This window comes from Bos mutus, chromosome 19 (genome assembly GCF_027580195.1).
Source record: "Bos mutus isolate GX-2022 chromosome 19, NWIPB_WYAK_1.1, whole genome shotgun sequence".
NCBI classification, from domain to species: Eukaryota; Metazoa; Chordata; class Mammalia; order Artiodactyla; family Bovidae; genus Bos; species Bos mutus.
Genome location: NC_091635.1, coordinates 188,798 through 211,448, shown reverse-complemented (window position 1 = coordinate 211,448; position 22,651 = coordinate 188,798). Strand labels below are relative to the sequence as shown.

Genomic DNA, 22,651 nt, shown 5'->3' with positions numbered 1-22,651 from the left:
CTTCTGATATACTAAATCTCAGCATGCTGAATGTTGCAATAAGCAGAGTCAAACATATATTCTAGGAAAAACTTTACTACTATAAATAATGAGGCTAAGTTTTCCAACTTTTCCTTCCAGTATGTCAACACTAACCTTGAGTTTCTGTATCCAGGTTAATAAAGGACTTCTCAGACTTAATAATAAATAGCTACTACCTTAGTAATTTTAGGAATGTGACCCATTGTATCACTGGTGGAGTCAAACGACTGTTTCACTAAAATTAATCAACTATTTCAAATGGTAAGCTGGCAACATATACAGCCTATGACTAAAAAACTTCTTTTTAATAATTAGCAGAAAGCCATACTTATCTTGTAAAGTGTAACGAACCATTCTCGACTATAACTTAGACGCTAAGAACAAAAACTAAACTACTTCTGGCAAAGCAATAAACAGAATTTGTTCCTCTACATTCAATTCTTTCCTAAAGGTCTGGACAACTACAATACTCTATGCGTTCGATCAATCAGCTGTGACAAAAGAGAAAGAACCTTAATTTGCATCTTTGTAAAACTGATATTTTATTAGAAAAACTGTAATTCTCTTTCATATATAGGTATTAATAAGATCAGAAAAGTTCCTTGAGATTTTGACTCATTTTTTATTTTAATTTCCCATGTAATGAAAAATTTAAGGCTTCAGGAAAACAAACGTTGGGGACAGGAACTGGGGAATCATAGGGAGCATGATTTAAATTTATTCAGTAAAGAAAAGAATCAAATATTCCTACTGTAGAGACCTGAAATTCAAATTAACAAACATGAAAATGGTAACACTGATAACTTTATTCATTCTACTCTCTATCCAAAGGAAATAAAGTGGTAGGGTAGCAATTTTCCTTCAGAAATACCAACATTTTTCACTATTAGTACAGAAACATTTAAAGTACTTGAACTGAAACGCATGGCACAATTTCATAGGATGCTTTAGAAAACAAACAAGATATGAAACATCAAAACCTAACACAAACTCCTTCTGATGCACTGCCTTGGAGGGACCTACCTGCATGTGGTCGCCAGCCAGGACAACCCGCGTGTGTCTAGTCGCTAGTGCCAGAGGCATGATGGTTTCACACTCCATGGCCTGGGCAGCCTCGTCTAACAAGATGTGAGTAAAAAACCCTACAAGGCACAGGGCAAACACAGGACAGCCATTACAGCAGCGATAAAGGGAGGAAGTCCTGTTTTCTCTGCTAAGGAAAGAATTCAGAGGCCTAATTTAAGAGTTCTGAGTGCTTTAATGCCAATCCTAGATTTAGAAGCCTGTACGTACATTTCAGTCATTATTTAGAAAACAGAAGTTGAAAAGAATAACTATTTTACTCAATAATAGACAATAAATGGCACCTGGACCTCCTGGCCTCCAGACTAACAAGTTCCATCACTGCATGTGAAAGAGTCTTTAGAGTTCAAGATAGCAGCTGCTGCTGATGCTAAGTCGCTTCAGTCGTGTCCGACTCTGTGCAACCCCATAGACGGCAGCCCACTAGGCTCCCCTGTCCCTGGGATTCTCCAGGCAAGAATACTGAAGTGGGTTGCCATTTCCTTCTCCAATGCATGAAAGTGAAAAGTGAAAGTGAAGTCGCTCAGTCCTGTCTGACTCTTTGCGACCCCATGGACTGCAGCCTACCAGGCTCCTCCGTCCATGGGATTTTCCAGGCAAGAGTACTGGAGTGGGGTGCCACTGCCTTCTCCACAAGATAGCAGCTCTCACCACAAAGAAAAGCTAGCAATGAGACAGTGACAGGCCCAAGTCCTTTCACTGTTTATTTGCTAAAACACCAAAAATAAAACAATGGTAGTTCATGAGTAACTTTAGCTTAAACATACGTATTAGATATACGATAAAGAATATCATACCCAAAATCTAATATAAAAGAGAAAGTTATAATCCATCTTTGACCAAAAACAAAGGTTATCTATCAGCAAATTCACTATTTTGATTATTTAGGTTTATTTTGTGTGTGTGTGTCTGTGTGTGTGTGTGTATGTGCGTCTGTGTGTATGTGCGTGTGTGTGTGTACAGACAGATTATATATAATTTTTTAGTCTAAGAACCTATCCTGGTTGGAAAAAAAATAAATCACCAGTCTGAAAAAAAATGATACAACAAGCATCAAAAATGTACATTATCAAATATTCCCCAGATGCAAACATCCCAGGCCTGGCTCACTGCTGTCGCTCACACTGCACACAGGAATCTGTGGACAGGGTGAGGAACCTGTGCCCTTTCCTGAGGGGGAGCAGAGTGGGAATCTCCCTGCTGTCTCGACGTGCAGGAGTAAACGCTGCTCCCGCCGCCAGCTCCGAGCTGGGGGCCCTGCTTTCACTCCACAGCAGAGAACACAAACGCTTTCTCAACAGAACGGCTTGCTATAAACTCTCTAGGTTATTTAGCCTCCTGTGAGTTGGCCCAAGAACCTAACCTCTATTTCTCTGAATAGCAATGAGTTCCCAACAGTCTGTTTATACAGCTTTCTATGCAACTTGTTTCTAGGTTGGAAACTTTCTAAATCTTACTGACGGACAGGAATCACCACCACCACTACCTTCATCGTGGTCTATTCAAATAAATGGCTGTGCTGACAATACAAGTATCAGTAACTGTTGTCTGTTTAATGACAGTGGCCCAAGCATGATGTGGACACATGCGATTTTCTCCCTGTTTAGGAGAACTTGTGCTTTCTGTTCTATAAGAATAATTAAAAGATGTCTATGTAACTACAGGATCGAATTGGAAAAACTGAAACTAGTGAAAAAAATCTACTGTTTCTGTTAGATAACTTTTTAATTAAATATAGTTAGGCTTAAATCAGGAATTGAATAAATCCTGAAATTGTTATACTACAGCTTAAGCTAGTAAAATAAACTTAAATTAGTCAAACTGATTTAGCCTGGGCCTTGGTTGTCTAGCGTCTAAAATAACCCTCCATGAGTTGACATGAGAATTAAAGTATAAACAATGCCAAAAACAAATCAGGTAGCTGACTTCCAATAAATGTACTACACTCTTGCTCTTCAAAGCCATTCTTTACTCTTCACAAAACTATACTGTTTAGGAGGTTTGGGTATTTAATTTACGTGGCAAATATGCAGAGTATAATCATAAAGTAATGAGACTGATTGTTAAATAAACATACCAAAATTTACATTGCAAATAAGTGTTGTTCCATCAAAGAAGTCAGTTGAGAGGAAATATAACTCATTCCAATGGATGCAGCCACTGTTCAAAACATTTTTGAAACTCTGCTTTTGTAACTGCCCTCACCAGCCAGCTATGAGCTGCGTGCACAAGAAAAATAAGTCTCATTACATGAGAGGCACGTCTCTCTCTTTTTTTATACCCCTAATGGTATTGCTCAGTTTGATAACCTACCTTATTTACCAGACATGTCTCCAAAAGATTTTGAAGCTTTTCTAAAATTAAATCTACCTTCAAAAGAGAAAGTTTGGCCATTGTTCATTTTTTAAGATAAACAGAGGTTTATCAAGGGCCTCCAGGTGCCTATGCCCTGGGCCAGGTGCCAGGAATACAAGGGGAAGGGAACTGTCTCTACCTTTCAGAAATGGAAAAGAACTTGGTACTGGCTCTGAAAGCAATTCCAAAAGGAGAGAGCAAAAACGGGTTGAGCAATGTCGACAACTGTAATATTAGAACAAGAAATGAATGTCCTTCCAAAGCAACTATCTTAAAGTGACACACATTCTGATGGTTAAGCTTTGCCATATTTATCAGAACTTTTTGTTACCTTATATCTGTACTTTCTATATTTGATTTTACATAGTTCCTATAATTAAATATAATAATCTTAATAGTATGTCAAAAAAACTATCCTAATTGTTGTCTCTACACTGTATTAATGCACAAGTATTTTAAAATTATATACTTGAGAAAACTGTAAAAAAAAAAGCTGTCCAACTTTGAATTTCTCACGTGATCAATATTAAATACCATCTGATCAATCAGAGAACAAGACAAAGTAACAGCCACTGAAATGTCTGAAGCAGGGATGGGTAATGCTTTCTGTGTGAAGGCCAACAGTGACGTCTCAGGCCCCAGCCGTGCATCTGTCGCGACTATTCAGCTCCGCTGCTGAAGCACAGAGGCGTCCGAAGAAAATATAGGGAGTGAGTGGGCACGACTGTGTTCCATCCGATAAAACTTTATTCACTAAGACAGTAGGCCAGATATGGCCCACACGCCAATGCCTGGTCTAAACTGAACGCAGAAGCCCTGTGCAGTCACTCTTTCTGGGTCTGGAGTCAGCATACCAGGTTCGAGGTCCAGCTGACAGAGGTACTGGGAAGTGTTCAATGTAACAACCACCACTCGGTGTTTCAGAATATCTTCTTTCTGTGGCATCTGAAAGGTGGAATGTGCGCTTGAGATCAAACAGTACTGATGCACAACTGGGTGGACAGTCTTCACCCAGCGGTTTCTGAAATATACCCTATAAAAGAAGATAACATGTCCTGTTTATACTTATCTACATCTTACTGTATCTGATTATCAAAATACTGAGAGTATCATTTTAAGACAACACCTGGAATTTAACAAATAAATCTGATAACTGTTATCAGTCTACTGGATTAGAATTTAACATACAATGGTGACTTCCCCCAGAATGAAGCAGAAAGTACATACACTATGATAGGAAAAATATCAAATGATTTTAAGCGTTCAGATTAATTTTACAACAGAATGACACAAAGGGTTTCATAAGCATTGGTTTTCTTTTTAATTGAAAACATTTCCAATTACTTTTTTCCCTGGAATATCTTACAAAAATAACATTTTAATTATCTATGCTAATAAAAAACAATGAATTGCATACTTACAAGAGATTTCAAAAGTTACTTGCATTTTCACTTTAGAATACAGTCTTACACCTATATTTAAGCAGATCTTTATCTAACGTTCTGGAGATTTAAAAATAAATTTAAATTCTGGACAACCAGAAAATCTTAAAAGCATCTCTTCTATTAATTGCAAAACAAAAATATAAATAGGACTCATGCAACAGATTACTAAGATGGTATAGAAACATCTCATCCACCTTCCTCCCGTCTCTTAACTCACACCATCACAAAGATCCACTGGGTACCTATCCACTACAGCCCAGTACAGAGGCAAATCACATGGCTTGCAAGCTTTCATAAAGACTTTGGGTTTACTGTGATTTTAACTGAAAGCCATAGGAGAGTTGTAACAAGGCACATGTCATGTGACATGACTTATGTTGTTAAAGGACTGCTCTGTTTCTGTAGACAGAATACACCGTTCCGGAGGCAGGGAAGACGGCTGGACAGCGGGGTGCCGGTAAACGCTGCACAGTCAGCTCTCAGGCGCAGGGGGCACGGCCTGATCTGTGCTATAAACCTCGCTATCAGGGCCCATTTCAAGCTACCAACATGATGTTACTGAACATGAACCTGGGCAGACATGCACATGACTGGCTCTCACAAACCAGCACGAGCGGCTCCACCACACCACAGACTACGAGAGGCAGGGGCAGGGACCACAGCAGGGAGGCCCGTTAGGAGGCTACGCTAAGGACCTGGATAAGAGAAACCAAATGTGTGAAGCAGGGTGGTAACAACAGAGACGTGAAAGTGGTCAGATGCACTGTACACTCTGAGAGGAGCACTAACAGGATTACTGATATACCAGATGTGGCATTTAAGAGAAAGGTGATTCCATGGCTTTGAAACTAGATGCATGGCAGTGGTGATGAAACGGAAGAACAAGTCTGGGGTGGGAACTGAGAATTCAGTCTTGAATATATTTAGTAGCAGACACCCAAGTAGAGATATCCAGTAAGCAAAGGCACTTGTAAGGGTGGAGAATGCCCTAGATGAGAAAATACAATAGAGTTAAACCTGAAGACTAGAAGAGCTCGCCTGGAGAACAGAGTAGTTAGAAAGGAAACTAGCTGGAAGAATGGTCAAGGGACCATCTTGACAAGCAGAGACTGGGCAAGGAGAGGCGCAGGGGGGAGACCAGGCAACGGAGAGGCGCAGAGGGGAGACTGGGCAATGGAGAGGCGCAGCGGGGAGACTGGGCAACGGAGAGGCACAGAGGGGAAACCGGGCAACGGAGAGGCGCAGGGGGGAGACCAGGCAACAGAGAGGCGCAGGGGGGAGACCGGGCAATGGAGAGGCGCAGGGGGGAGACCGGGCAACGGAGAGGCGCAGGGGGGAGACCAGGCAATGGAGAGGCACAGGGGGGAGACCGGGCAACGGAGAGGCGCAGGGGGGAGACTGGGAAACAGCAGTCAATGAAGCAGGAGAGAACTCAGGAGATGGTGGGGTCCGGTCAGGGAACGTACACTGCCATGGCAGTAAATTGTGCGGGCATTTTCCGGGCCCATCAAGTCACTTGCAGTGGCACCTCACTCTCTGGCTGCATCCTTCCTGAAATGCCCTCTTCTCCCGGCTGCCAGGACTCAGCCTCCCCTGCTCTCCTTCCTCCTGCTCCCCCTGCTGGGGTTTCTCAAGGCTGAGTCTTTAGCGCTCTCCCTATCATCCCAGGCCCAAGCCTTCAATTACTACCAATGACCACCCTGATGACTCCTCTCTTCAGCCATGACCTCACCTCAGCTCCAGGATGCATATCTAACTATTTGACAGCTGTCTCTTCTAGAATGTTTCAAAGGCAGTTCAAATGTAATATGTACGAACACTAATCTCATGATCTTCTAAAATGTGTTCTAACCCTCCTTGAAACAATTAAAACTGGTTGTCCTTTTTTTTTAAGCAAAGCAAAAAAGAAAAAAGGATTTAATAAATGTCCCTAATTTATAATTATAATAGAGGAAAGTAAAGTAATGTATTTTAAAAACATTACTATGATAGGAAGGACTGTGAAAGTAACCAATATCATTCCTAAAAGATGTAAAAATCTTAAACATGTTTTAGGCTTTAATAAAAAATATTTAAGATCAGCGAGTCAGAATTTATTTTTAAATATATGAAAAACCTAATTTTACAAATTATCTGAATAAAAACACTTACAAATTATAACTCCATTAATATTAACTTCAGTGTGTGTATTTAAGCATATAAATTACCAGAAATTAAACTCAAAAATGTTAGTATTTATCTCTGACTGGTAAGATTACAGATAATCTTTATTTTCTTCTTTATGTTTTTCTATATCTTCTTAAATGAACACTTCATTATAAAATTGAAAAAGTAGTTTTCAAATTATTTATCCGATCTAACTCCAGGCACTGCTTCTTCCTCAAAGACAGAACAAAAATAGAAGCTCTGAGCCTCAACACTGACTTTCTGTAGTTACCCCAGAAAGTGTCCTCAAAGCTGAAGCTGGTGAGAATACAAAGTTTGATCATCAGCCCTCTTTCCTGAAAAATACAAGTTAGTCTAGGGCTAACTTTAAAAAGACTTAAATCTTTTCTCAGTACTTTCATTTTGTGAAACATCTAAGGCAGACACCATCTAGAAGATCATTTAAAACACACCCAACAACATTTTTCACCCACTCCAGTGTTCTTGCCTGGAGAATCCCAGGGACGGAGGAGACTGCTGGGCTACCGTCTATGGGGTTGCACAGAGTCGGACACAACTGACATGACTTAGCAGCAGCAGCAACATTTTTCAAAACTGGAGAACTGACACTCCCAAGTTCATAGTATAAAATGTAAAAGTGATACCAACTAAGTAATTTACATATTTTTAGAAACAAACTGTCTGCACATCCCACAAGAAGTATAATGAAATTTAAAACAAAAGACTGGTAATATATTATTTCAATTCACTGAAATCTTATTTATGTATTCTATACATATGTAATGAATACCCCCAAAATATTATTACTTAAGATACTATAGAATCAGAAAGATCTGATCTATTTATTTAAAAATCTTTATAAAATAATACTTTATATCTGTCCAGGAAACACTACCCTTTCTCCACAGATAGCCTTTATGTAATAGGTAAGAACTCGGCCAGAATCAGATACTGATCTTCAGAACCATATATAGAAACAAGCTATGTTTTCCTTTCTATTCCATTTTAAAATCTTCTAACAAAGTAGCAAGTAAACACTGAAACTAAATGTCATTAAAGTAGATTCTAAAACCTCCATTCCTAAATAATTTAAGGTCCTGCTGCTGCTGCTGCTAAGTCGCTTAAGTCGTGTCTGACTCTGTGTGACCCCATGGACTGCAGCCCACCAGGCTCCCCCGTCCCTGGGATTCTCCAGGCAAGAACACTGGAGTGGGTTGCCATTTCCTTCTCCAATGCATGAAAGTGAAAAGTCACTATGGAGAACAGTGTGGAGATTCCTTTAAAAACTGGAAATAGAACTGCCTTATGATCCAGCAATCCCACTGCTGGGCATACACACTGAGGAAACCAGAAAGGAAAGAGACACGTGTACCCCAATGTTCATCGCAGCACTGTTTATAATAGCCAGGACATGGAAGCAACCTAGATGTCCATCAGCAGATGAATGGATAAGAAAGCTGTGGTACATATACACAATGGAGTATTACTCAGCCATTAAAAAGAATTCATTTGAATCAGTTCTAATGAGGTGGATGAAACTGGAGCCTATTATACAGAGTGAAGTAAGCCAGAAGGAAAAACACCAATACAGTATACTAACGCATATATATGGAATTTAGAAAGATGATAACAATAACCCTGTGTACGAGACAGCAAAAGAGACACTGATGTATGGAACAGTCTTATGGACTCTGTGGGAGAGGGAGAGGGTGGGAAGATTTGGGAGAATGGCATTGAAACATGTAAAATATCATGTATGAAACGAGATGCCAGTCCAGGTTCAATGCACAATATTGGATGCTTGGGGCTAGTGCACTGGGATGACCCAGAGGGATGGTATGGGGAGGGAGGAGGGAGGAGGGTTCAGGATGGGGAGCACATGTATACCTGTGATGGATTCATTTTGATATTTGGCAAAACTAATACAATTATGTAAAGTTTAAAAATAAAATTTAAAAAAAAAAAAAAAGAAAAAAAAAAGTTACTCTCTAAGAAAAAAAAAAAAAAAAGTGAAAAGTGAAAGTGAAAGTGAAGTCGTGTCCGACTCTGTGCGACCCCGCCAGGCTCCCCCGTCCATGGGATTCTCCAGGCGAGAGGACTGGAGTGGGGTGCCACTGCCTTCTCCGATTTAAGGTCGTGAGTGGGTGCTAAGTCGTTTCAGTTGTGTCTGACACTGTGACATCATAAACTGTAGCCCGCCAGGCTTCTCTGTCCAGTGGAATTCTCCAGGCAAGAATACTGGAATAGGTTGCCTTGCCCTCCTCTAGGGCATCTTCCTGACCCAGGGAGTGAAACTGTATGCCTCCTGCATTGGCAGGCGGGTTTTTTTTTTTTTACCACTAGTGCCACCTGGGTGGAGAAGGCGATGGCACCCCACTCCGGTCCTCTTTCCTGGAAAATCCCATAGACGGAGGAGCCTGGTGGGCTGCAGTCCATGGGGTCGCGAAGAGTTGGACACGACTGAGAGACTTCGCTTTCACTTTTCCCTTTCACGCATTGGAGAAGGAAACGGCAGCCCACTCCAGTGTTCTTGCCTGGAGAATCCCAGGGACGGGGGAGCCTGGTGGGCTGCCGTCTCTGGGGTCGCACAGAGTCGGACACGACTGAAGGGACTTAGCGGCAGCAGCAGCGCCACCTGGGAAGCCCAATTTAAGCTCAACTCCTGATAACTATAGAATTTTATATGTTTTAACCCTAAGTGTGCATATTTAAACACATTCACTGCTTTCACTGCTTCCTCTCTATGGCCGTTCTCTCCCTTTATCGCGTGTGCTAGGCCCCCTCTAAACTATAGGGTGAGAGGCAAGGTTGTCAGTGTCACTTGTACTCTACAGACAACACATCTTCAAGGTCATATGTGGACAATGAGTGTCCCCTGGTGTCCTCTCCCCTGAATCCTGGGACAACTCAGACAAAGCTGATCTCCCCAGAGTGCTCAGCCATTCTAATTTTCTCTATTCTAGCTCCCACACCTCTCATATTTGTTGTCCATTAGGAATATCATTAATTAATCTCACGTAATATGATTATTGGGCTTCCCAGGTGGCTCAGACAGTAAAGAATCTGCCTGCAATACAGGAGACCAGATTCAATCCCTGGATCGGGAAGATCCCCTGGAGGAGGAAATGGCAACCAACTCCAATATTCTTGCCTGGAGAATTCCATGGCGGGAATTGAGAATTTCCGGTGGGCTAAAGTCCACGGGGTCGCAAAGAGTTGGAAATGACTGAGCAACTAACACTCGCTGTAACAGATGGTCCTAAGAAACTCTAACATTTCAATGTACTAACTTTTCTAGGAAACACATTCACAAGTCAACATCTTTCCTCAACATAAAACTATGGTGAAAATATAAGACCACATAAAGAAAATAAATGGGGAGGCCAAGCCTTTTCTTATTTTATTCCACTTACTAAATGAAATAACATGAAATTTTTATTTAAATAAATTTAAGTATCTTTTGCCAGAGGGCAAGTTTCTGTACTTGGGCCACCCTACTGGAATATGTTGGATTATAACTCATCAAACATAATTTTACACAGGAAAAGCCAAACACAATGCTAGTCAATTAATGGATTTCAGTGTTTATCACCAACAGCTGTCATGCCCTCAAGGCCAAATGACCTATGGTGGGTCAGCCGAGAGTGGAGGGGCCTTCACCCCACTGTTTCCAAGCCGAGTACAATGATAAGTGAGACTGTCACACTTCCTACATAACACACATATACAAACATACAGACATAAGCACACACACAAGCTCTACCAACAATAAAATCTCTTCTCTCCACTGAAGTAAGAACACGCATAGCAAAAATGCTATTGCTAACTCAATTTCACTTATGAGCTAAAAAAGATTAGAATATGAAGCAAACTAGTTACTGATTAATTTATCCACTGGTAGATACCACATTTTCATTTATAGTGATTGTATGCATGTGATATTTTCTTATCAAATAAAACTGAATTTTACTTAAAATAATGATCTCTTCTCTCATCCGTCTTGAGAGTAGGAACAGTACAGCGTAAACGCCTGTGCTAACAGGCCAGGCCACTTTCTTCTCTTCTGTTCTTCTTCATGGAATTGTTACCTCATTCAAATGGCTTTGCTTATGGTTATTAAAGAATTAAATAGTGTAACCTCATTTTTCCATGCCTATGCTCAGCTAGAAATAAAAAGTTAGTGCATTATGATTCAAAAGTGTGGTTAGAAATTAATTTTTAAACAATAATTGTATTTGAACAACACAGGGCATGACATATTAGTTTGTAAAATGGCAAAACTAAATATTAATTCATATAACAATGAAAGCAAATGGTATAATAAATAACCATTTAATGACTCTTTATTGTTTTCTGAAGAAAAGGATTTTATTCCCCCACAATCCTGTATTTAAGAACATTTCATATCCATACACACTTAGAGGACCCACATTAACCTAGAATTTTCTTTGACAGTTTATCTCTTAAATGATAGCAAAGAGTTGTAAACACCAGTCAGTTACATTTTGTTGCAGCAATCACTTCAATTTCAAGCTTCTCTAATGTATAGTGACTATTAAATTACCTGCATGATCACAGTCAAAATTTTATTTCCATACTGAACTATCACTGCATGACTACTCTGCCATGCAAAATATACTACAAATTTAATTAAAATTGGTATAATCATAAATGTATTATTTTGTCATAGTAGTTTTTAGAGGAACACATCAAAACTGGCTTAGATTGTAACAACATTTCTTTACATACAAAACTTAAAAAAGGATGTCTTTCTCTTAATGTTTAAGAAATGAATGGTCAAAGATTTTAAAACTTTTCCTTAAATAGTTTCTTCAAAAGGCATAACCTCCAAATGCCAATGCATAGTTAAAGATTTTGGTTTTCTCAATGTTACTGAAATCTTAATAGACACCTTTTCTTAAGAATAATAAAGTATGATACAGATACATAATAAGCCTTAAAAAAATACCTGAGAGGTCTTGCCTGGGGATTGCCTGCTTCTACATATGGATGTAAATAATCCTTTATGTAGAGATCAGCAGCACTATTAGAATGGGTGCAAATGAGAATCCTGCTGAAATAAATGGTGCAAATAAAAAGAATGATACAACACAAAACTATTCAAGCAGTATAACACCAAAAAAAAAGCAGTGGCCATTTTAATATAATACATTTCCCTCAACCTACTCAGTAACCTCTAACATATTCAATTACTCTTTTAGGCAATTATTCTTAAAGCTTAATTACTCTCTAAGCTGTAAAGGAGAAAACTTCCCCCAAATTATTTTTAAATCATATAAAATTATTTTTTAAAAACCCAACCCTTTTAACTCTAATATTTATCACAACTCTTAGCAGACTCAGCATTTTGATGACTATTTAAAAGCTACTATTCTCTATGTTACCAATTTTTTAAAACAAGATGTTTTCAGAAAATTCAAATTTTAGTGCTTTGGGGTCCGAGTGTGGGCTCTTTTGGGGTCTTTTTATAATTTTATTTTTAAAATCTTTACAAGCAAGATGAAAACTGTCTTGCTAGCCCTTGCTCTGTTTTCACAACAAGGACACGAGCTGTGCCCTGCTGATGAGGTCAGAGCACGCGCACGGCCATCTTACCTGGTCTCCTGTTGCTGGAGAATGTGCTTGACGGCCTGAGCTAGAGTGAATGTTTTGCCCGTCCCGTATGGGCCGATGATGAGGACAGGAGGCAACTGTATTGAAAGTGGGGTGGTAATGGCCAGAACAGCCTCTTTCTGTTTTGCATTTAGCCGAGGATCCAACTGTTCGTCCCATTGCCTAAAGAAAATTAAAATCTAAGTTATTTTAAACATAACACGACATATAGGTATCCTGAATTTCAATGAACCATTAAAAATACGGAAATAACATAGCACCTCTAACACCAAATGCTTATTCTAAAACTACATGTCAAACTTCCCCAGGGACTTCCCTGGCGGTCCAGTGGCTAAGACTCTGAGCTCCCAGTGCAGGGGGCCCAGGTTCGATCCCTGGTCAGGGAGCTAGATCCCACATGCTACAACTAAGACCCAGAGCAGACAAATAGATAAATAAAATTAAAAAAAAAAATAATTCCCCAAACAGAGTCAGTACAGGGTATTTTACTATGATGATCAGAATTCACCTGTAGTCATCTTGTCCTTTCCAGGCACACAAGACTCTGATCACTAACCTGAAGACATCACAACACACTTCTAGTCGAGCTGCTGCCACGTCTTCAAACAGTGACAGTAATGTCTCAGAAATGTACTTTCCCTCTTCCATAAAAGCACCAGAAAACTTTTTTTCTGGTAATAACGTATTAGCAGTTTCTTTGCATAGCAAATTAAATGCCAAAGGAAAACTAATTTTTAAATTCTAAACCACTGCAAGATTTCTCAGTAAAATCTAAAACAAAAGAAAAATAAAAACCTTTGTGTGTCACTGATTAAGAGATATCAAACTTTTATAAAGATCTTAATTTAGAAAATAAGAGGTTTTGTTCATGGTGCTTTTTAGGTCTATCATATCCTTTAACTTTTCTATTCATTCTATTAATTTTTGAGAGTTTGATACTGAAACTTCAACTAAAAATCTTAATTCATCTACCCAAAAAATAATTTTATAGTAGAACTTTATGTAACTTTGTTCTGTATTCTCCAAGTTTCCTATAAATGTACTATCATACTTTCATAATTTAAAAAAGAAAACAGTTTAAGGCCAAACAAGATGAAATGTTTTCTAATATTCCCACACACAAGTAAGACAGGTGTGTCATATTCTTCAGGGCAGAGACACCTGTCATGACAGCACAAATGGCTCTCTAAGGAGGTCTATCTTATTAGTGTCACTTCTCTGACTTGGCTAATTTTGAAGATTTAAATGGACAGCAGATGCTGAAAGGGATCAAACTAAGTGGAGAATCAACAGCATTCTTTCTCACAACTACAGTTATAGTACTAAAGACTGCAGCAACTATGGTAAAAATGAGAAAGATGTGAACCAAAATAGGAAGGGTGTGCAAAGAGACTCTGGGAAATTTTGCAAAATGCCTACAAAACAATCCTGAAATAGGAGAACACGGTTTAGACAGAACAATTCCCACTCTATGAGGCTACACTGTACTTAAAACAGAAGCTAGCTATTTATGGAAAATCTTAACTCTTTCAGTTTTAAAAAAGTATAACAAATGCTATGTATTATGATAGAAAATGTCAAACAAATTCTACTAATGTAAAACCTCAGAAAACAAATTTTAACCATATAAGCATGTCATTACTTATTTTTCTGATATTTACAATTTTTTTTTTTTTAAGTAAAAACCAAAAGGACTCTGACCAGTGACACTAGATTTCCTAGAAGGAATTCACTAAAAATTCAAGGACTCTCTCATCCAATTTATTTACTCACAATTCTGCCAGTACCCAGCAATGCTCCATCTTCTGTAAGTAAGGAAATTGCTTTAGCTGAGTACTGAGTCCAAATCTGATCTATGTGGCAGACACTGTGGAACGGGTCCCACTCAAACCATCCACAGCACCCTTCTCTACCTCCTCGATTAGTGAACCTAGCCAGCAAGAATACTCCTTTCTCCAGTCTCTGGAGACCCAACTCTGGTCTAAGTGGAGAGGAAAGGGAGACCTCATCCTCAACGGCACTGCTGAGCCCCTGCACCGGCCCTGGACCACCAAGCTCTGGGTCTCAGTTACTACTTGCTTAAGGCACAGTTAGTTCAGCAAACTGCTACCTGCATCCATACTAACCACTGTGATTCTATGATGCCTCACCTCAAGAGCTCCCTTATCTGTACATGGAGATAATCACATTCCATCAGATAGATATTTTAAAGATGAAATGAGATAATGCATGCAAGCTGTTAAGAAAAACAGTTGAGCAACAAGTGCAAAATTAATGCTGACTTCTATTACTATAATATTTTCTAAAGATTTCAGAAAAATAAGATATTATTATATTATTTGACCAGAGCACACTTTTGAAAATACAAGAATGTTCTTAAAATATCCTCTCATCTCTCAAATTTGGGAACTTTAATGAGACAGATATTAGATTATCGATATATACCTAAGTAAAATCTAAGAGATTAACGATAGATTTATAGGTATAATTCTAAAATATGTTGGTATCTTTTGTTTTATTTATATTGGCCATTCTATTTGTCAATTGTTTCAGTGTAAATAAATGCTTCAGAGTAGATGAGAAACTTTATCATGTGTTGTCTCTCTAGTTTCTGGTTATGAATAATGAACATGTATAGAAAGCCAGTAAGTAAAATACACTGTCTTTATTTATTGTACCACCTGCTTAATAAAGAAGAAGATTTACAATAAACATGCTGGTAAAACTTCTGATTTTCACAATTAAAAAAATGTAAAGTCTCTCCATTTACTCTTCATTTAAAGGTTATTTTGTTTCCTGAACCAATTTAATATTAAGTTCTTTTTTTTCCTGGTCTAATGCATTGTTATTATTAATTTATAGGCTACAGCTTCAAGAATAATTTCTAAATTTCATTTATCTTTGCATATTTCATCTTATTCCAGAAAAGATTTTAAATAGCTAACAGTTTCTTAAAACTCCTAGACTCAGATACATTTTAATTGCTTTTTAAATTATAGTGATATGAACTCTCTTCCTGCTTGAAAGTTTTCTGCTACTTGACCTTTCCTTACTGTTGCAGTTAACACCATCAGTGGTACCTGAATATACTGCTATATACAAAACATTTTTCAGAAGTGAGTATATCAAGGAAACACCTAAAAGTTTACTGGTATGGCTTCACATTTAAAATCCTAATTTTCTTCTTTAAACATGATGTTCTTATTAACTTAAATGTGTCATATATTAATAATGTGCGAGGCCATGCTGGAGACTCAAAGAGAAATAAGATATGGTCTCTTCTAAAAAGATCAGAGTCTAATGAGAACAGAAATGTATACAACTGAAAAAATTAACGTTGGAGAAATTATGCTTGAAAGCACAAAACCGACTGAAACAAGCACGTAGTAGGCATCAGTAAGTATCTGCTGAAATACTGAAATGGAAAGGTCAGGTTCATTTTCTTTAGGAGAGAGCACTTAAGCTGAACTAAATCTTAAAGGACAGACAGATTCTCTAATAGAGCAATACTGGGCAAAGATGGTTTCAGGGAGGAAAAAAAGCAGAGCTAGAACACAGGGCTGGGGAGGGGGAAACATAGAGTTTAATGAGCATGAAGTCTCAGTTTTACAAGGTGAGAAAGTTCTGGAGATTATAAACACTGTGAATATAGTTAGCACTCTTGAACTATACACTTAAAAATGGTTAAGTCTTATGTAGATTTTACCAGTTTTTTTTTTTTTAAGGTCTTTTTTTTAAAGATAAGGAAGCAAGTAAGTGCAGGGCAAACTGAACAAACATCAAGGTAATTCAATATGGCTAGTACATGAGGATTTAGAGGAAGAAAGGGAGAGTAAAGTAGGAAAAACTGTAAGAAATCTGAAAAGATACTGTTGGAAAGCACTGTCAATGAGACACATAATGAAAGTTTTGTATTAGGATGTTCAGATTTTATCCACATATGCAGGAGACGCCTTCAGGGGTGTGTATGTAATGAAATGAAATGATTATTTTAGCAAAACAACTTTGGAAGAAAGAAATATGTGGGTTAGCCCACAGAACTAGTGGGACTGACGATCAGCTTGAAGGCTACCAAAATAGTGCAGCTCTAAATATGCACTGGTCTACGGACAGAGAGGAGGAAGGATGCAGAGAAGCCAATCACATGAGAGCTAGAAAGGTGAGATGTCAGGGGTTTTTACAACTGGCAGATCTCTGACTGCTCTCAGGAGAGTGAGAAAGTAGAGAACAGAGATTACAGGATGGGTAAATAAGAATGCCAGAACCAGGCTGATTGTTTCCACTCAAGAATGTTGGCGATAAAAAGAAACACAGGGAAGGGGTAGCAGGAGTCAGTGAGAGCAGGGAGAAGTGACGTGGATTTTGTGCCGTAAGGTGTATTTTGCTTTGTTCTGTTTTTAGGACCAGAAGAGACGAATGTGAGGGGAAATGATGTAAGTCACGTCTAGGCCTGGCCCATACAAACTTCCCCCGTGATCCTCTTTGCTCATGCTTCCCTGTCTGCCAGCTCCTGTCAACACTGAGGGTGACCTTGGAAATCACTTATTAAAGATAACCAGAGCCTCTGTTAGAGACGGAGCAGGGCCCCCTCCCACGGCTGGATTGACACAAGTGATGAAAAAAATAACCCATTTTGTATAGCCACTGAGATTTTAAAGAAACGTGGAGTGAGCTGAGCCTGGGTGGGGGCTAAGAGGATAAACCAGGAAGAGAGTGAAAAGAAGGTGCAGGCATAGGGCATCCACTGCAGTCCATCTGGAGACAAACAGAAGGGTCATATTTAATTACATGTAACAATGTGTAAAGAGAGTTAAGCAGAAAAATATTTACACAATGATTAATTTTATAGCATCTTCTATAATACATCCTCCATTTTTTCTTAAATTACAAAAATGTATTTCATACTCAAAAATCACTTTATATTAATTCTTTGAACTACTTTTAAAAAGGCCCTGGATTTCCTATTCAACCTCTACTCAGAAATATTCCTAAATTGCGTGGCATCAATCGATCAAATTACATCTGTTGAGAAAAGCAAAAGAACTCATTAAGACTCTGAGGGAAAGTGAAGAGAACAGATGAGGAACTTCAAATGCTTTATTCTAAGCGTTCCTGCACTCTCTTTTCTCAACTAAGAACATGTCTCTTGAAGAATATATGGAAATTTTCTTACAAACATGCTTGAGTTACTTGATATAGATATTCAGTTTAATATTAACATAACCTCCTGAACGAGGTATCGCTTACTGTACCTGTTGGGACTCCAAGGTATGGTTGGAGCCATAGTGATGTCTGGAAACAAAACCCCATTGTCCTTGACCCTGTCTAGCGCATAATGCATTTCACAGAGGGGTAATCGATTTAACTGAAACTGGAGTTCAACCTGAAATACAAAAAAAAAAGGTTCTTTAAAAAGCATTAAGGTAAACACCGATATTTTTCAGTTTGCTAGAATGCTCTGTGGAGATAACCTTTGACAGGAGCCAAGTTTAGAGATGCCTTTAAAGTGTCATCATTGTCTAATCATAATTATTTATGTGTAATATTTGCTTTATTTAGTACCAGGCACTGTTATATTCACTTCACATAGCACCAATGATGTGTATACTATGATTAACCTCATTTGTCAACTAAAGAAACTGAGGCACTTAATTACTTAATCATTAAATAAAGGCTATCTGATTCCACCATTTCTATGAAGAATATATTTGGCAAAATTAGTAGAACATCTCTGAAATACCATCTCTCAAGGATTAAAACCAACCCTATGACACTGTATTGATTTACTATGAATGAATAATATTCACCAAATGCTATATTTAGATATAAAAAAAAAGCAGCTTTCCACTTAAATATGGCAGACAGACTGAGCAGAGTTCACCTAAAAATCCATAAAGACACAAAGCACGAGAGCAGATACAACTTCAGATAAGAATGGCCCCAGGACCTAGCTCAGTTTCTCTTTAAACTGCTTTTCCATTGCTGATTTAAAACAGAAATCAGAAAGCTTGACCATGTATAAAAATGGAACATTTTAGATTTTACTTAAATAAAATCGATTTTTCTCTGAAAGTCACCAAAGGTCTGATTCTCCACCCACCAGAATTAATACTCCAAGACAGCTGTACTTCTCGCTGCAGCAGAGAAAGGGAAATCAAACCAGAAGAAGAGTATCAGCTAACAAGGAGACCAACCACAGCGAAGTCGCCACTCTTCGAACCATACCTGTGTGTCGTAATCAGGCCGAAGATTAAGTTCTTCACAGCATTCCCTGGATATCCTTAAAAATATATATTCTTTTGTTTTTTCTTCAATAGTAGCTTCATAAACCTTCTCTTTGGTTCCCTGGGTCTGTACTAACTTTTCTTTAGGGACTGGTAATAAATAAACAGCATTGACTTTGGTCATCACCAGCCGTCCAGCCAAAGTATCTTCAGAAAGAGTTTCAGTAAGCTTAAAGCGACCAAAAAGTTGTCCATTCTGAGCGTACTTTGCACCTCCAGAAACTCCAGTGAGCATGAAGCTTGCTAGAATCTGCAACTGCACTTTAAGATTGAACCTAAATCAGAAGTAGAAAAATGAGTTTAAATTTTTTACATTTAAACATTTTTACATTCAAAACATTAAAACTAAATAAAAGAATAAAACAAAATAAAAATAAACAGAAAAATTAAAACTTAATTATCCATTACATTTTGCTGAGCTACAAATTATATATACTTTCTTTCTGTCTTTAATCCAAGCTGGAAACAGCAAAACTTTAAGTGAATGAATAAACTCTGCATGTTTACAAAAATGCATGGTTAGTTGTATTGAAGAATACACATGTTTTTAAATCTGAGCATTTAATATGAAGCTAAGATAGATTTTTTTTTTAATAAAATGAAACATCACGTACTATTTAATGTGAAAGCCTGTTTGAATACACCAGTAAGACAATCAAGACTTTAAAATCACCTAAGCCAGAATGAAATGTATGTGTTGAAACTACAACAGACTTTGATTAAACTGATGCTAAGTAGTTCTTACCGAAAGAGTCTAACCATAAAATTTCACTTCCAGTGCTGTTAATGAATAACATCCAGAATACATTTCTGCTCACACCTACACCGAGGCAGATCTCATGCCCAAATCTATCTTATCCCCCATTCCCACTCCATGCGCACATGTGAGCATGAAAGAGAACATGTGTGTGCAAGACGCACACAGAGGCAAAATTAACCCACAGGCAAGAAAGACGAAGGGAAAGAAATATTCAAATTAATTAACAGCTCTTCTTTGCCATTCTGAAATGATGCTGTGAGAGAGAAGACAAAGTGTTAACAATAGGAACATTTTCTTTTTCTTAGTAAGGTTTAAAAATTTACTTGTTTTATAATCTATACACCCATTTGTGGAAAGGCTACTTTTTAGTGGTGGTATGGAACTGTTTGCTGTTCAGGTCTTCTTTTGGATACATGATGTCCAGAATGTCTTATAAATTCTTAAAGAAAAAGAAAGAAATATCCTTTTCCAAAACATTATACATTTCACTATACAAAAACATCTGTATTGTTTACAATATTAGGAAATCAATTCTAATTTAAATATATTAGAATTCTGAATTTCCATTTATATACTTTAAAGTTAGAAAACTGTAGTTAGAGAAGTATTTAAACAGCAATAATAAAATATTTAAGAAAAATAAAACAGCTATTTATGTACGTAGTAAGTCACAGTATTTATAAGCTCCATTATAAGTTATTTTAAAATACACTTACAATATACTCAAAGCTACAAAAATACATAAAAATGTTTTATTATAAATATAAATTTAATATTTAGTAACATGGCTTTCTTCAGGATCAGATGAATTCTAGGAGTACTTGCTGAGTGTGTGATCATACACATGTACACGTAATGCATGGGATTCCTGAAAGCCATATTCTATCTCTCTCATTCTCTACGCACCATTCCACTAGATCCAAACTAGAAAAGTAGGGTATAATTTAAAGAAACAGACTGCATGTTATCCAGATACATTTGACTCTTTGAAGACCGGAATGTGCACTGAAGATTCATATAAAAATACGTCACAAAGTGAAAGTGAGACAAAAGTGTGCCACCCTGCCCAGCTTACACACAATCCCCATTCACCTCCCTTAAAAACAAGGCAGAACAGAGCACAAGCTTTATAAAAGAACAGGAACCCTTAGGTTATTCATGTTTTTTCATATAAAGTTAAATTTCTACTTTGCTTTTATCACCGTATAACTGAGATGTGTGAACATTAGAACTTTCTCAGAGAAGAGATCCCTTACAGCCCATTCTTCACTCACAAATGACCTCTATGTTGCCAAAGGTGATGAACACATTTCTGACTTTGTTTCTCATTATCACTACTTTGCAACCACTTTCCGTTTCTTTTAAACTGCTTCTCCCACTGGCTTCTGTCCAGTCACACTCTCCACAGTTCCCTTCCTGCCCTTCTGCCTGATCCTCGATCTCCCAACTAGGCACCACCCACCCTGCCCTCTTCTTGTGTTGGCTGAGGTCACCCTCTCACCAACCAAGGTCATCCTCTCCAAGATGTCTCAGCTCAGGGCTGTAAACCCAACTGCCAAATACGCACCCTGGATTACGTGCTCTGCAAACTCAGTGCAAACAGAAGAGACTCTGCACCCAACCTCCCTGCACGCTTCCATACACCAACCCTCCCATGTGTCACACAGCCCAGATAAGGGCACTGTTTACCTAGCTGCTGCTGCTAAGTTGCTTCAGTCGTGTCCAACTCTGTGCAACCCCACAGATGGCAGCCCACCAGGCTCCCCCGTGCCTGGGATTCTCCAGTCAAGAACACTGGAGTGGGTTGCCATTTCCTTCTCCAGTGCATGAAAGTGAAAAGTGAAAATGAAGGTGCTCAGTCGTGTCTGACTCCTAGTGATCCCATGGACTACAGCCTACCAGGCTCCTCAGTCCACGGGATTCTCCAGGCAAGAGTACTGGAGTGGGGTGCCATTGCCCTCTCCATTTACCTAGGGTCCCAGTCAAAAGTTGTCCTTGACTTTGTCTCTATCACCAACCTTCATTCCCCACCACATAATCACCAGGCCCTGTTATTTCCTCTTCTTCCTAATCATCTGCATGTCAGCATTTCTAACCTGGATGACTGTAACAAACTCCTTCCATAACTTCTGGCTTCAAATCTATTCTCTAAACCACCACTGGAGAATCTCTGTAAAATGCAAGTCTGATGATACACAGCTCTGTGGGTAAAGTTTAAACAGCTTTCTATCTCACCAACCCCACTCCACCACACAGCACCCTCCATGAAAATTACGATGACCTACTTGCAGTTTCCCCCAAAACTCTATGCTCTAATTCTCATATCCTGCTTCTTCAAACTAAGTACCTTTGTCCTACTTTGCCACCTGACAATTCTGCTTTTCAAAATTCAGCTTAAATGCCAGCTAGTCCAGAAAGCAGACTTGAAAGGCCATTTAAGCTTTGGGGGGACAAGGAAACATAACTTGTTTGCATTAGAATCAGCAAAGACCAGCCTAGAACCTGACACTTTGAATACTCAGTAATTTTGTTCACTGAATTAATTGTACATGTTTGTAATAATCTGACTTTTTCCAAGGCACCATATTCCCATTTCAACTACTTTATATTATTCTCTAACAAATTCTTACAACCGTATGATATTTTCTCAACTAACTTGGGTAATATTTAAAGTCTTACTGTTACACCTGTTTTAGAATCTGCCATCCCAAAACACTTGGTCACAACTTAGGCATGAAAAATTAATCTCAGTTTTAAAGCAGTGAGAGGGTTCTTTTATGACACTCAATTGTGCCCTGCAACAAAACTCTTAAGGCAGAGGCACTGGAAAATAAAAGTACTAAGAAAATAAAAGTACTAAGCTCCTCCCACAAAAGACTCACTGTTATGTTCAAGAAGAAAAC

The 22,651-nt window shown here is 38.4% G+C and overlaps 1 protein-coding gene across 8 annotated transcripts in view; it reads right to left on the bottom strand.

Annotated features, from left to right (window-relative positions):
- The window catches only part of HELZ (helicase with zinc finger), a 146,310-nt gene that overhangs the window by 61,276 nt on the left and 62,383 nt on the right, over nucleotides 1–22,651 (bottom strand). For 7 of the 8 annotated variants that reach the window (XM_070388910.1, XM_070388908.1, XM_070388907.1 and 4 more), the window contains 6 exons: nucleotides 18,930–19,263; nucleotides 17,957–18,087; nucleotides 12,687–12,866; nucleotides 12,040–12,144; nucleotides 4,314–4,492; nucleotides 1,045–1,163 (listed from right to left, as the gene is read on the bottom strand). In XM_070388910.1, the coding sequence (XP_070245011.1) occupies nucleotides 1,045–1,163; nucleotides 4,314–4,492; nucleotides 12,040–12,144; nucleotides 12,687–12,866; nucleotides 17,957–18,087; nucleotides 18,930–19,263 (1,048 nt within the window). The remainder of the gene's footprint in view (nucleotides 1–1,044; nucleotides 1,164–4,313; nucleotides 4,493–12,039; nucleotides 12,145–12,686; nucleotides 12,867–17,956; nucleotides 18,088–18,929; nucleotides 19,264–22,651) is intronic. The other variant, XM_070388911.1, reaches the window with a different exon arrangement.